Here is a 16341-nt window from a genome sequence, read left to right on the forward strand (position 1 = left end):
AAGAATTCTCTAGATGTTACTTTTGGAAATGCCACAATGTGAAGTCACTAAGGGATTCAAGCTCCAAGTTTTCAACATTACTACTCCAGCTGCAGTTGGGCTGCTGATTTTTTCACAGACCAGTCTTGACCACATTTCCTGTTTGGCCTCATTCAGAGTCCAGTTTTGAACATATTACAGTGATGGGGAAATGTTCACGTATTCAGTTTATGCACACTCGCATTTACTCTGGCCCTGCCACCAGATATCTTTATATATTCCATATCTGGAATTCCTTAAAAAAATTAGAAAAACAGTGTCTTTGCCGATTTGATTTAATGTGATAACACTTTAATTTTAGGTTGGAAATGATATTTATCAGGATTTTCTAAAAGAAATACAGTAATGGAGTGACCTGACTGAAAACTAGCCTATATTGAAATGTTAATAGCAAATAGCTATAACTTTAATATTAGCAAAATAGCACAACTTTAATACTGACCGTAGCCTGAACAATACCCCTAACCCTGGGGTTAATTGCTGAAGGTTTTGTTCTAACTGGCGGTCTGTTAAGTGACACTATTTGCTGAAATTGTTCCTCAAACAAGTGAAATGAGGTAAAAAGGCATTCAATAATTTGTGGACTGTTTCTGTTTTTTCCCTAGATCATTGGAATGGTTTTCAGCATGGTACTGTGTTGTGCGATACGGAACTCAAGGGAAGTGATCTAGCCTCACTCACACCCCACCCCCACACCTATGGCCTGTGCTGGACTCAAGAGCCTCTGTAACAAACTTTTCCAAATTGACTGTCCGGTGCAGCTAGCTGGAGAACTGGGGAGCCTTCTCATCCTCTATGGCACAATAAAGTCAATGAGGGCTTCCAAACAAAACACTTCTTATTGCTCTTATTACTGGATGGTTTCACGAGACAGGCATATCCTGTGCTCTTTTGGAATAAAATACTCCAGATTTCGTCCACCTTCCTTATCACTGTAAGTTACCCATATTATTCACTGCCACCGAAAACACTCATCTTATGTTGTCTGCAGGACCACACATTATACAACCTCTTTGACAAACTACCACAGCATTCACACAAAAATTGAATTTACTCAATGTGATAAGGATGTATATAGGTAGGTGGCACCAGTTTGTAAACAGGTGCTGAAACCTTTTAAACATACAGTACACAATATTCATATTAAAATATATTCAGATAGTTCACCAAGTCCTCCTGTAGAGCTCCTAATCTGTGCCTTAGAAAAGTGAAGAAATTCAAAGTGAATGACCTCCAAAATAAGGTGTTTAATTTCTGAAGTGTGATATCTGCAATGTGGAACAAGCCATCAGAGAACATAATGTGCATTCATGCCAATGGAGAATGCTGAATTCTATTCAGACTTGAAACACTGTACAGTAGAGTGTAGGCCTGTTTGGCTTCACTGTTTGTTTTAAATCTCATCCGCCTGCTCCACATACCAGACTAAATTCTTTGTATAATCCCTGTGTGTTTTTTATGGACGGTGGACAGGCTAGTGCCAAGAACCAGCCCAGTTAGACAAAAGGCCCCCCTGTTCTCCAGCTAACCTTCCACAGGCAGCCAGAGGCCTCTCCTCACAGCAGGTATGCATTAATGGTGCCCTCACTTCGGTCCTTCACAAGAGTTGCCCAGCCTAGCGGAAAAGCATGCTGCCAGAATGGGTTTCATAACATCACTGCAGGACTTGGGTCTCGTGATGACAGCTTATCTGAGTCAATTTGAAAAAGCAACAAATCTCTGACATTATTATGAGCATGTTGAGAATTCAGAGGTTTCACATGAACCGTGTCGTGGAGTGTTTTAAAGAAGGAATTTAGAGGAGAGTTATAGTTTGCAGATTTCTTTTTTGTAAAAGGGTTGTGCCTCAACTGAAGGCGTTATATCACGTCAGTACATGGACATGTTAGTACACTTATAGATCACTTACAGTAGGTTAACCAGCATTGTGGTGGAGTTATTCCTTTAGTGTTTTTAGATCCACAGCTACAAACTGCGAGTCACGCCATCCTACACAAGTTGGCTCTTCTCTGTAACAGTCCAAAAGGTATCTTTGAACAATAGTAACCTCAATGGAGGAATGTTCCTCTATGGAGGAAAGCTAAGAAATGTTTGAAATTTCTCGTGATTCAATTAAGAGCTCAAAACTTCCTGGTTTCTGTGCCTTTCAAAAATAAAGCCGCTGTTTCTAGGGGGAAAAAGCAGCATTTCTTATTCGGATGACTCCTTCATCTAATCAATGTCTGTTCTTGTGAGTGTTGAGATTTCATCTGGGCCCAATGAAGATCGGTGTATTTTGTGTGATTTGTGTTTTTTCTTGTTAGTTCGTAAAATAGTTGAAATGGAATGTACTGTTGACCTAACCTAGAGGCAGCTTATGTTGAGCATAGACTGTGTTTGATAATGTAAAAAGTTTTGATTGTCAGCATGTCTTTTGAAAATGTATCTTTTACTGAATCTAAGTGATTTCCTCTATTTTACACAATCCTTTTAAATTATAGAAATATTACCAAAAAGTTCAAATAACATCAGTTTGGCCAATCGCCCTACAGACATCACGAAGTATTCTTCTGGTGAAAAGTGTAACTGAAAATGCTGTGTCATTTTCCCACTGAAAACCTTCATAAGTAAAGCAATTTTTGTGGCATAAATTTGCTTTCATCAAGACAGAATGTACTACAGGGAGGAACTTAATGTTCCTGTATTGATTGGGAGTAGAATCTAGAATAATAAAGTACAGCCAATAATGCACCATAGGCATTTATAACTTTAGACTGTAGCCAAGTCTTGATGTAAGTTTTTATGTACCTTATTTCAAGTCTGCAGTGGTAATTAAGTCTACATTCTGCAATTGAAAACAAATAGATCAAAAGAACATTTATGAGAGAGGTGGTCATTTGGCCCATCAAGCCTGTTTGGTAGTTAATAACTCATTGATCCAAGGACCTCATCCAGCCGTGTCTTAAAAGCAGCCAAAGTATTGGCTTCAAAAGCTTTGCTGTGGAGCTCACTCCAGAGTCCCTCCTGTTCTAAGTGCACCTCCGCATGGTTTCGCTTGCGCCCTCTAGTTTGTATTGGGTTCAGGCCGACCTTGTCAAAGCTCTCGAGGAAAATTGCTCAGTGTTCTGTCGGGTACAAGTGAATTTCACGCTGGTGCATGAGAAAGCTGAGAGGTGTGCATCGATAATTACAGCATCAACAGAGTTGCTGTATATGGTATTTCTGCAGCAAGTTAAAAGAATTAATGAAGTCCCATTTGTATTAGCTAAATAAATATTTTTTTGTAGAAATGTTTAAAATATAAATTAATCATACAGAAACTTGCATTCATTTTTGCCTGTGAGTGTCTTTAGTTAGAGTGAAAATTCTTCTTGAGGTATTAGGTTAGTTTTATACCATCATTCCTTGATAAATGCATGTTCTGGGTTGGAAGAATAAAGTAATCTGAGATGTGAAGTACTGTATGCAAGCAGAAAAAATCTTACTGTTGATTTAATTAAATTATTTGATGGCTCATTTATCTGAAAATTCAATTGGAATTCAAGCTTCTCAGGAAGATGTGCAAAAAGTAATAAACTTTTTAAACATTTCTCATTGTTTCTTTTTTTTTTGGGGGGGGGGATTGCAAAGATACAGCTTGTGGTCCATTTTTAGTTCAGCCTGTTTGTAGAGGCAAGAAGTGTGTGTGCATGGGATACCCCTTCTTCAGATTTCCAGCTGGAGATTGAGCTGTGTAGCCTGGCTTCACATGCAAGCAAATTACTTGTTGATGTAATCTAGTGCTCCAAGTGTCAGTGCAATACAGCTTGAGTATTGCAAGCTGGCTTCACAAGTCCTTTTTTGTTGGATGTCTGCCCACAGGACTCGAATTTTTGAGTTGTGGCCATCTCTCAGCTGTAAAGGAATCTCTGCTGCAGCCTTCTAGAATCCTAGAGTGACAAAATTCTCTTGCCACCCTTCATCCACTCTCCGAGGCTGGTATGGATTTTTGCAGAAGTAAACATGGGTTGATTCAGTTTTGAAACATGCTCATGGATGCATTCTACATATGAACATAGAAAAGTTCATTAAAAGGAAGTGCTCATAGTTAATATGTTCAGCAAACCCAGGGTATCAGCTTCAAGAACATGGCTGGGCAGCTGGCTCCAGACTGACACAACCCTTTGTATAAAAGAGGCCCTATAGTTTCTGCTTTATCTGACACTTTTACCGAAGTATAGCAATGCCTCACCCAGGATTTAAAGCAACAGCATTCTTGTTACGAGTCCACCACTCTACTACTCATTCCATTAGAGTCCTCCGATTTGTGTTTCACTGTTAATTCTCAAGATGTTCATCAGGACGACAAAATCAATGCCTTCATGTGCCCTCAAAGTCATCTCTGTTGAAGACTAAAAAGATTCAGTTCTAGTAGACTTACCATTGTACCTGGTCTACTTAATTTGCTGTTACTACCAAAACTTATTTTACCATTTACACCGAAATTTGAGTTATTACTACATATAAGAATGTAGTGGTCCTAATACAGATCCAATTGGTACATTCAAACATTCTTGTAATCTGTATAACCGTAATTAAGTGTCACAGAAAAAAATGCACCAAAAAGGAGTATTATGAAACAGAAAGGTAAATTAATACAGCAGGGAGGGGTGAAACTATTGGTGGTTATTTAAAGTACAGCCTATAAACCCCTATCAGATGACTACTCACTAGCATCCGGTAAGCCTTTTGCTGTGATTTGTGGCAAACAGCTGTGAATGCCAGCCATGCAGTAAGACTTAAGCAATCCTTGACGAGATTGCTGAGTTGCTGAGTTGCTTAAGGATTAGATTGCCTTCGTGTATGGTTAACTCAGACAGGCATCTCTGGGGGAAAAAAAAATATTCTCTTGCAGAGCACGTTGTAAATTTTGGTCATACTAGAATTCTTAAAAATGATATAAATTCTCAACTATTCATAATGAAATCTAAATGCTTGTTTGATAACTACAACGTAAGCATTTGGGATATTTTTTAATAAACATTAACAGCTTAAAAATATCTTTATACGCATCATGTTTAGAAAGTTGCATTTTTGTAAGCCATAACCAAATACAACAGGCTTTTTAGTCATCGAGTCAAAACTTTAATTGTAAAAAAAACAATCTACAAACTGCCTGATCCTGATCTCGATAGCGAATGCATAAAACATACAATCCAATAAACTGGTATGATGCAGTAAATTTAAATTCCACTGGTCCAAGGACCTGGGTGGATACATGTCAAAATATCCACAGAAAACAATTTTGCTCCTTGTGAATTTACTATTAAGCTGCCACAGTAAAGGCCTGGCATTTGCTTTTCAATAGTTCTACAATTATGCTCGTGTTAAATAAGACTGGCATTAAGACATACACCTTGGGAGATTCACAGAATTGAACCATGGCTTTCTGAAACCATGATAGCAAGCAGTAGTAACATGAAGCACTGCCAGGAAATGTTACTTTTAAAACTTAATGTGGAGTTACAGGTTACCCATGTTACTTTTTAAAATAAAGAAAAGTTTTAAAAGGAATGTACTACCTTTACATTAATGTAGTATACTAACTACTGTACACTAATCAATTATGACTCAATTGTAGAATTTTCTACACACGGATGACAAACGCCGAGAGTTTTAAAAAGGTCATATAACTTAATTATAGTAAAGCGATTACAAGTTTGCTGAAATGTTTGCATTAAGAGACATCCTGTATACAAAAGTATGCGTAAAGTTTATTGTTAAGCAGAAAAGAGATTATACAAACATAAAAGCTGAATATATGACAAGTTAAGTTCCAAGTATGGAAATATATAATTTATAGATCCACTCTTACAAATACCTGGTTCAGTTTTACACTTGTCCAAAGGAGCACCATTTTTTGGCTGAAAATGACAATGATCTTCAGTGTTTTAAATTACTGAAACTTCAGTTTCAGTACAACAGGTCCACAAACTAATTTAGCTAGGAAATCAGATTAAAAAGAAACTGCACTTTTGTTATTGCTATTTAAGCGGCAACTTAAAAACCACACTTACATTTTTTTAAACAATGAAAATGTAAGCCAGTCTTACACTCAATGTGCACAACCCTCAGACCAATAAAACCATCCAATTCAGTTTTAACCAGAATGTATTTTACATCTATAACTTTCATGTAACTGCCATAGAAAAAAAAAAAGGACTCCCCCCCCGCCCCCAACAAAACAATCAGATGCGGCACCAACAAAAATCATGTTCCCAGTTGATCCTGTGGTCAGTTCCAATGTACAGGGCTGATATGAAAATGCCCAGCAACATGAATAAATCTGAACACTAAAAATGGATTAGAGAAATGACCCTTATCCACTTCTAATCCATGAAAAAGGATTTCAAGGACAAGCAATATGGCAAAATAATTCTAAAGAATTATCGATCTTTATAAAACTAAATTTTATAACTTAAAACTGGGTTATTCTTCAAGTCATCCATTAAAATACTGATCCCAGGAATAAAAAGGCTACAAAAATGTTCTGTAACCACAAACTATTCTCCTAAATAAATGGATTACTAATTACACAGGAATTCACTTGTTTGCAAATGTTCCAACCTCAAGCAGAATGGAGGCTTACAAGAATATCCAAATCTCTAGTTTCCATCTCTCCAAACATCTATAATGTTATAAAACCATTTTTGTGAAAGAAATGATTGTGTTTCAACTGACAGTTAGTGTATAAAAACAGATTTAGAAAAATTTAGAAATGGAGGCATTTTTAAATACTTCATCCAGTGCAATCTGCACCACCCTTTGAACAGAGTTACAGCAGTTTCAAGTGCCGAAGTAATACTCTGCCATAGATCCAGACTTCGAAAGACACATCTGCTGGTCATGGTGCAAGACTGCATTTATAGAGAAAAGTTTCCCTCCCTCATAGAGGGAAAATTACAACACTGGTACCAAGAAGGTACTGCTAATATTATTACCCATTCAACTGATCTCTACTGAAAGGGTACAAAATAGCTTGTTATAAGCCAGAAACCCAAGTCATCCTCCCTAGATGTCAGACATTTTAAAAACCTTTATAAGAGGGTAACACAGTTCAACACTTGGGTCCAACAGCATTTTAACCTTCTAAACCCACATTTTAATGCAAATGCGAATATTTAGACAGATCCAGATCTGACATTGTCTTTTGGTTTAATATTTGTGTAGGCTCCTTTTTGAAGGTGTGACAGAGTTGAATCTTGAAAAAAAGCATTTAAGATGAGTACAAGTTGAATGGTGTGTAACCAAGAATGAACTCTCCAACTCCCACGAAGTACATCACTTGTGCAATGCCAAACAGAGGAGCGATCACCAGCGCCCTGCAGCCTGCGCCCTTCAGGAATGCAGAGGGTCCTTCTTTTCGCAAAATTTTACTTTGAAGAAAAGAAAAAATACATTTTTTTTTTTTACAGTAAGGTTACTGTACAATACATTTATAAACGTTCATCTACAGCAATAAATGTATACCATTTAAAATTGTCATCTCACCTAACACAGTCAATGACTCCATTGTAACTCTCTTCATTTGCTCCTTTGTTCAGAGACTGTAACCGAGTCTTAACCACTGTGAATGGGAAAGAAAATATTCATGTATTTGACACTTTATTTCACAGTATGACAAGACATTTAATCCAAACCTAAGTTTTACTCGTAATAGATAATGTCCGCAATGCTACTTAAGGCGTCTTTAAATAAGAGACTAGAATTCACAGTTTTGACAAATTCACATGAGTTCCACTTAAAGCCAGCAGCCCCCCCCGCCCCACCCCAAGATGAGGGCTAAAAACTTATATCTTAAGACAATTAGTATTGTTGCTACAGTTATAATTCAGGCTCCAATAAATGACTTAAAGCAAAGTAAAACAAAAAACACCATCTTAAAAATAATACATGCTCAGAAAAAAAACTCACCATCACATGGGTTAACTGCAACAGCAGCTGTGGAGCCAGCAATACAGCCAGCAAGGAAAGAATGGTAGAAAGGAGCATTCTCTTCCGGAGATGGCTGACCCAGTCGGTTAATGTGTGCAAACAGCGGGAAGTAAACGACGGAGAAGGGAACATCTCTGAAATAATAAAAAAGTAGGGTTCATTGTTAAGTAACTACTTTTCTGAAATTTCATAATTTTAAAAAACACAACGTGCAAAAACCTCACCTCATTAAGGTGGCCCCCAGTCCTTTATATAGGCCCTGGATACCCTGGGTTCGTAGCAGCTCCTGTGCTATCTGGGTGGCTGATACCTTCCTTACCAGCGGGGCTGGACCAACATTGTAGGAGCGGCTCAGTAATGTGTTTGTTGCTCCCAGCTTTGTGGAGGGTACCACCGTTTTCTTTCTTTGTTGAGCAGCTACAAAATGAAGCATTGGAAAAACAAAATATGGAAAATTACAAAGGAAGCACTTTGCACAGCAAAACATCTCAGTGTATTCTATTTATTTAAAAGTCGTCAAGAAAATGAACTTCTCACCCAGTCTTCCAGCATCTTGAAGTTGGATCTTCAGCATTTCCATTGGTGTAGTAATAATAACTTGGCAGGTCCCTGCACCACACCCAGCCAACATCTCCTTGAATACAGTGAGACCTTTCCTGCAATAGAAAAACTTAAAACTGATCTCTGCCGCTTCCCAAAAAACTGTTGGTAACTTTATTTGTGTGTATCACTCTTAGCATTCCATGACTTTAATCTCATAATAGCATCAAAAATACCTGCAAAAACTACCATTTGGAGCTTTAACTGCACCCATATAAAGACTTGTCACAACTTGTTGAAAGTTGTTGTTTCACAACTTGTTGAAACCAGGAATGAATAAACTCTGCTGCACAACAAATTACCAGAAGACAGGGACTTACCCATCTTTGCTTAGCAGATGACGGAAGAAATCATTGGCAGCAAGTTTAATTGCCTTCTCAGGTGTAACCAAGGTCAGATTAACTGCAGCACCTAAAAGAAAAAATGACCTATTGAGTACTCAATTTTCAGATATTTTAAAAAATCCCTAAATTAATCCACAGATGTAGCCAAACCATAGCCCCTTCAGTAACATACTGTTGCATCCAAAGAGTAGCTTTTATGGATGAATACAACAGCACACATGTAAAAAAGCAGGAATGTTTTAAATGGCAAAAGCAAAACGCCCAATTTTATGGATGCAATGCACGAATAATCAATGATGGGGGATTCAGGTTTCTAAATAATCAGTTCACAAAAGACCAAGTAAAACATTTACAGAAAGGAAGAAACATGTAGTTTTTAAAGTTTCCATTTACTGAAAGATAGAAAAATACCAAAGGTTAGAAGCAAGCAAAGGAGAAGAAAAATCCAGTAAAGTCTCTTATCTGATGCTACACTATGGTGTCAAGTAACTTGCAAAAACTTCCCCTTATTACATTAGCCACTGCTAAAATAAACTTTTAAGTAGATTACTACTATTAAGATTTTTTCAAAAGATACATGAGAGTTAGTAGACAGGGACAGAAGATGAGAGAAAAGATGGTCTCTGGCTATAGAAGGAATACAAAAAGCAAATTGTACAAAACAAAATATTGAGCCTATTTACAATTGAGAGGTATTGTATGAACCATTAATGATTTGCCTCCAGCGTGGCTGCGCCATATCGGCTAGCCCTCAAAATCCACGGGGACCCGTGTCTGCAATATGAAAAACACAGATGCAAACAAACAGCATTCCTCAACGAAGCGGATACCAATAACACTGGTTCCACTGTGAACATAAAATAGTGCTGTAGCCTACTCATAGAAGGTACAATGATCAGAAAGACCCTAGTAGTTCAATCAAAAACAGGCTTCACTCATTGTCACATACTGAATGCGTTGCATCACTACAATTGTCGTGCTGAAAAAATGCTTAGCATAAATTCTGAATTATGATAATGCCTGTAATGCAGATTTCCATGGGAAACAGCTTGGGGATATACAGAAAGACTGAAGATCATTACAATTAAACTGCACAAGCAAGTTACTAGGTTTGAACCGTAAGGCTTTTTGTTTTGCTTCCCCAGGCACAAATGCCTGCCCTAAGGTGCAATTTCTAACATAACAGAACCCTAACAGGCCAAAGTGCCAACATAAATAATGAAAGATTTCTGTCAGAAACATCTGAAATCTGCTCCTTTGTCATGCATCAAGAAAAGTGACATTTTCAAAAGACAAATGCCACTGTCATACTAAGGTTAACACACAGGACTACAACAGGTTTTTCTTAAAATTTACCAAGCAAATTATCTTGAAGGGAAGGGTACTTTGCATTTACACAGCCTATTGTTTGAGCTGTTCAGCTGCCCTGTGTTACAGGCTTTTAAAACAGGAAATAAAGAAAAAAAATGAGTAAACTAAGAAGAAATGTGCTGGCTCTTAGAAGGGCTTTGAATATGATTCCAGTGCTGCCTACCCAGTTTAGCCTAATCAGACATCTCCAGACTCACAAATAAAAATCAAGGAAGGTAAATCTCCCCAAACATAAGGGATGCCAAAAGACTAGGATATTATTCTTATCACAGCTCACTGAAACTTGAAGTCTTACCTCTATACATCCCAAAATAGCCCTCAGATCGAACAGTCTTAACAAGGCAATCCATCCTAAGAGGGAAAAATGGAAATTGGAAAAACTGTTATGACAATAGAAATGCTCAGATTATCCTTCTAAAGCACTCTTACCAAGGTTTAAAAGCATGAAACACAGAATAAAAGGTTTAAACTCATTATATGACAAATCTGACAGAACAGGGACAGGGTACTTAAAGATCAGGTTTAAAGGGGACCTGGCCAATCAATGGGTGTATTAGAAGGACGATAAACTGTTTTACAGATTATAGCTCCATGAGATAAAATATATTTTGAAAGTTTCAAAGTTTAAAGTAATCTTACTGCATTCACAAATAAGACACAATAATGCCATAATAATGACTAACCAAAACCCTTGGTAGATGCAATCTAGCAATTGTGTATACAACACAAGTAGTAGAAGACTTATGTTAATCACTGGCAGAAATCTGTTTATTCTGCATCTGAAGACTTACATGTTCTTGTACACCTGCTGACCACTCCTCTGGTTCTGCAGTCTGGTCTTTGCCAAGTCAATGGGAAACACGCAAGTTACCCCCACAATGCCAGCAATACCACCATTGATGAGCTTGGCAGGAAGGCTGTAGAAGTTCAAAACAATTAATTACAATTCAATATGCAACATTAAATTCTAAATCAGTTAAGATCTGCATATTTGAAGTTGTTTCCAAAACATCACTCACAGACAACAGATAAACATAGATATATAAAAGTAAGCAATCTGTGCTCCAATCATTTTAACAGATAGAGATGGAGTATTTGAAGTATCAAGCTAATCTTTGTGAGAAGCTAGTCATTGTTAAACTTTCGAACTGCACAGTTTCAGTCTTTACACTCTTTTATGTAAAATAACATAAGTATGCAAGGTTGACAAAAGAGATAAAGAACGACAATAAAAAAGGGGCCCACATACCTGATCTGCTGCTGGGACATCTTGGCTTATCAGGACAAATGACAAATGTAGAAGTATAAATTCAAGAGGGCTTTGGTCACAAAGTTGGAGTGTTGCTGGGTGTGAGGAGTTCCCAATGGTGACTCTGGGGAGGAGTGAAGAAGGGTTACGAAAACCGGGAATAAGTTTAGAGTCTTGCACACGGTACTAAAGCCTCTCTATAGACTCAGCCTATTGGCATCCAGCTTGGAACATCTCTCCACCCACCCACACCCAGTGTATCCTGATCTCAGGATCCCATTTTAGCAGGGCTCATCAGCATGTACACACAAACTATCCCCACCGATTGGCTTGACGAGCCTGAAACACGAGTCCTGAGCATGACCACAGACCCACTGACAACAAATTCCTGATGGAAGGTTTTATCAGAGAATCTAACAGCATGTCACTTAGGAATAAAATTTTAAAGGTACACCCTTTTTTTGTAAAAAAAGACAAACAACAGAACCCATTTTCACACCAAACGTTCTTTAGCTGTTAAGCGTGCATCTCATATCTATCCCTTAAAATAAACTGGAATAACCTCACCTGTCTCCTTGCTCAGGGAAGACAAGAGAAAAGAGCAGACTATAAACATTAGCAGTCTGTTTCTTTGATGCGATTCAGAAACAGCTGACAAAGGACAACTATCAAACCCCTAACATGGCTCTCGCCAGGAGATGTCAGGGGTTATAATTAAGATTCTTCACTGTACCAGTCTAAAAACTATGGTTAGGAATAACATTTTGCAAAACCTAAGAAAGGTTGAAGTAAGATGCTGGTAAGGCTTAGCCTTAAAAGCTAAGCTTATAAAGATTTAAAGATAAAATGTTCTTTCTACCTTAATTAAATCTAACCACACTTCAACTTCAGGATGAAAATTTTTAAAAAATAAAATCAGGTCTGTATCATAAACAGTTAAATGAGTACGTAAAAACCATTCCTAATTTGTTATCATGTCTCAACTATAGTTACATAACCTTTTAACCTAAATGCTCTGGATAAGTGAACTCAAAAGTTTCAGGACATGCAGTCATTACCAATGAGTAGAGAAAAAAAATGAATTTTCCCCCAACCTGCTGAAGGTTATTTGGTGCTCTGGAATTACAAAGCTACCAGAAACTGAAATTTCACCTTGAAGTAACATTAGCGAGTTCCAAGAACGATCTCAAAAGAACCTGTTCTAACCCAAGAGCCTCCCATCAAACAACCAATCAGCAGGTCGCTATTAACCATATGATTGCATCAGCTAAGCTCAGACTTAAGGAAAAGGCTGGTGCCCCATTTCTACCCGGAAATTAATTATCTAAATCAGATTACAAAATAGGACTGATTTTTACAAAGCAGCTATACCAAACGAAAGACACGGAAGCATGTAAAAATTGACATTTAGACTATTCTGTATTCTCCAGATAGCTTCGAAATAGCATAGACTTGTTACGCCTTCTACTAGTGAATTAACCCTAGTATTAAGAAACGTTGGCAAAGCTAAGCATATTTCTAGAGTTACACGGAAGACGAATCAACCCCAGAAGGAGCAACTCGCACCTTCCTTAATTGATCAGAGGAAATGTAATCTCTGGGAATAAAATTAAGCAATCTTATAAAGGCTCTCACTATTAAGAAGACGTTAAACTAATCAGTGAACAAGACGGCGTGAACATGTCTTTAGAGGGAAGTCAATACTGCCTGCTAACCTGGCGCCTATTCTAGAATACTATTAATATCGAAGATCCCAAGGAAACATTTCATAAACCGTCTGTAGCTGCAATTATTCAGCCAAGTGCAGTTCCCTAAAATAAAACTAAGCAAATTCCAAAACACGGAAATTTATCTGCCCAGTGCGCGAGTCTTTTTATATTTCTGAAAACTTTGCTGAACTGCTGCAGGCGCCGATAACGATAGCGGAAGTCCCATGGAGCTGTATGGAAATAACAGTATAGTTTGCTTTTAAAAAAAAAAATCTTAATATTTATTTTGATGTAGTTACCCGATATTTACGGGGAAAATTAAACAGTAGAAAACCAAGCCCGCCTTTACAAAAGTAACGCGCCCGCCACCGGCAACCACTTCCACCAAATCCCCGTTCAGTACTACAGTACCGGAAACCGTTACTTTAAAATTAATTTAACTCTTTTTAAAAAAAATAAAACAAGCTTATTTTAACATATTCTGACAAATCATGTTTTCTACTTAAAAAAAAATCTAAGCCGCCTTTTTATTTGTGATAACTAAATTTCGGGCGGTATTAATTATTACAGTTGTACACACAGATATATATAAAAAAAAAGCTGGAATTATGTTATTTGACGACTTACCAAAAAGCGAATCTGGGAATTAAATAAATATATATAAATACACAAACTAATCTGCGGTTAGGCACCTCTTCGCTGCTGCTTTACTAAATGAATACAATCCTTCTAGAAAATTCCGTTCATACGACAGTGGGGAGGTCGGAACACGGAAGACAATAACCCAATCCTGAGGCTGAAGTCGTGAGTGTGTATTCTACTATTGGCCAGAGCCAAACAGACGGCTCATCTGCTTCCTCAATGAATGGAGTAGATGTGGCATTTCTAGAACATGACTCCTGCTGTGTGACTCGTACAGTCACGAGGGGTTATCTACAGAAGTTCAAGTACGAAATTAGTACTTTCGGTACTGTAAGTCAGCGGCAGCTAAACGTTTTTTAAGCTCTTGTCCCGTTTGTTTTTTGTTGTGATTTCAATTTTCTTAAGCCTCATTTTGGCCAAACACTACACGGTTTTCAAGCTGTAGAAGAAGTGAAAAACCTCCCTGTCCCCTTTCAAGTGACTAACAAACCAAAGTTTACGTTGTTATTCGACTGTGCACAAACCTTAAAGGCCATCTATGCGTTTACCAGTGAATTTTCATTTCCTTGGAGGCTGCATTGCAGGTGCCTAAAGAAAAGGCCCCAGTATTTTTTTTAACTTTAACATGAACTCCCGTAATGACGTTTTTGTGTCAAGCCAGGAAATAACCAACTATTCACTTTCTCCATTTTGTAACCATTGATGTATTCTTTTGTCTACCACGTGTGTGCAGGTATTTTCTCTGAAGAAATGTCTAAATGGGTGGAGTTGTGCAGTGTTAATGGTAATTACTTCAGATCCTCCAAAATCAAAGGCTCAAAGGTGTCCTGACAAATGCCCCCCTGCAAGAAAAAAAAATGGATTACATGCAGCCCGAGATGGGAACCAATGTGAATTATTCACTGGTACATTTTTAGATGAGGGCATTGTAACTACATATTGTAGGTAGATTTATAATTAGTAGTAGGATGATCAATTGTCTCATCTCAAAACTATGGAAAAGCAAAATTCTCAAAAATAGAAAATCGAATCAGCTGTATTATTCCTGTGGTCTGTCCTTGCTTGTCAAAGCATGTCACTCTTTTGAAATACTTAGGAATGTATATGGTAAAAAAAAAACTAAATCAGATAAAAGGAGAGCTTGTACCTAACATGTACCAACATTTCTCAAGGTTAATGTAATTTGATACAGGTGAATACTGCCTTGTGTTATTTTACAAACTGTTTTACTTTAAATTACTTACATGGCAAGTGTGTAATTTCAATGCTTTTGTTAGCAACCCATCTGAACAAATATGGTCAAACTCGTTCATTGTTTGTTTTCATTCCTAATAAGTAACTCAGCAACCATTCCATTGATGTAGAGAGTATTGTACCTACAGTACAGTACATGCATTGCACTATGGTAGACAGAGATACAGTATGTAAAACATTCGGTATTTTTCTATACAGGTTCTATACATCTATTCCAGATATATTAACATGACAGTTGTATACAGTAGTTTCTCACAATCTGTATAAAGTCCTAGCATTTCATTGTCAATAAATTCACCAGCACCAGCACTAGCATTGAGGTTTGCTGGTATTTTCTATCATGACAGCTGCACCATACTCATGCTGAAAGATAGTACAAGACAAAGGGATTGTACTGAAATAAACAGATGTTGAATGCTTCCAAAATCAGTTTCTATTATTATCAGCTGTGTCATTAGTAGAATGTCAGCAGTGCCATTTCACAGTAGTCACAGAACCTTTTTGTTGCATGGGCTTTAAATTTACAAGGGAAGAAGTTTTATTTTTAAAGTAAGATGAATTAAAAAAAGCTCCAGTAGAGACAAAGGCCTTCACAATTGTGACTTTAATGAGTCAATGTAAAACTAGTAACTGCATGGTCAGTTCAAGAAATTCTCCATGTTCATAATCTCCTATTTGCTATAATATATTTCCATGATCCACTCTTACAAAATAAATGCATGTTCTTACAAAACACCATTAACCTAATTAAACTTCTTATGCTTCGTCAGAAAGACTGAACAGGCACATTACATTGTTATATGATTGCATTTTTCTTTTTTGAATATTGTGATTTTGAGTTTCAAAATTCAATACATCTGCCCTTTCTGTTTACAAGTCAAAATTGTGCCATTTCTACATACTGTATGTATATGCAATTTAATCATTATTACTGTATGCCTAATTAAAATTAATCTTCTGATGTTCTGAAGCTCCCAGTTTTTAAAAATACACAGTAGATGTGTCTCTTTATACAATATTTGTGTAAAACAACATCTGTGCTTTGTAATAATAGAAATAGTGTAAAATAGTGCCTTTCTTTTTAATGTCATTAAACATTTGTATATCCTTTCATATTTGCCTATTCACCAATTCTGAAGCCATAATTTAGATTTTCTGTTTGTGTTTTTCATTGTAGACA

General features: G+C 37.1%; 2 protein-coding genes across 4 annotated transcripts in view; one reads left to right on the forward strand and one right to left on the reverse strand.

Moving 5' to 3' along the window:
• The window catches only part of tspan2a (tetraspanin 2a), a 45488-nt gene extending 41880 nt beyond the window's left edge, over positions 1 to 3608 (forward strand). Inside the window, exon 8 of the mRNA XM_006628382.3 lies at positions 645 to 3608. Coding sequence (XP_006628445.2) covers positions 645 to 710 — 66 coding nt within the window. The 3' untranslated portion in view covers positions 711 to 3608. The remainder of the gene's footprint in view (positions 1 to 644) is intronic.
• Positions 3609 to 5749: 2141 nt separating this feature from the next.
• Positions 5750 to 14002, reverse strand: slc25a55a (solute carrier family 25 member 55a). 3 transcript variants are annotated; one of them, XM_006628317.3, is made up of 10 exons: positions 13893 to 14002; positions 11557 to 11680; positions 11099 to 11224; positions 10603 to 10658; positions 8913 to 9003; positions 8530 to 8648; positions 8217 to 8409; positions 7972 to 8126; positions 7549 to 7624; positions 5750 to 7433 (listed from the first exon to the last, which is right to left on the reverse strand). In XM_006628317.3, the coding sequence occupies exons 2-10, from the start codon at positions 11574 to 11576 to the stop codon at positions 7274 to 7276; spliced, it is 996 nt and encodes a 331-aa protein (XP_006628380.1). In that variant the 5' UTR covers positions 11577 to 11680; positions 13893 to 14002; the 3' UTR covers positions 5750 to 7273. The 3 variants fall into 3 exon arrangements, with proteins under 3 accessions (XP_006628380.1, XP_015197812.1, XP_015197811.1); XM_015342326.2 differs by lacking the exons at positions 11557 to 11680; positions 13893 to 14002 and adding an exon at positions 9620 to 9710 and having other exon boundaries at positions 11099 to 11134; XM_015342325.2 differs by lacking the exons at positions 11557 to 11680; positions 13893 to 14002 and having other exon boundaries at positions 9620 to 10658; positions 11099 to 11142.
• Positions 14003 to 16341: the final 2339 nt, after the last annotated feature.

This window comes from Lepisosteus oculatus, chromosome 5, assembly GCF_040954835.1.
Source record: "Lepisosteus oculatus isolate fLepOcu1 chromosome 5, fLepOcu1.hap2, whole genome shotgun sequence".
Lineage (NCBI taxonomy): Eukaryota > Metazoa > Chordata > Actinopteri > Semionotiformes > Lepisosteidae > Lepisosteus > Lepisosteus oculatus.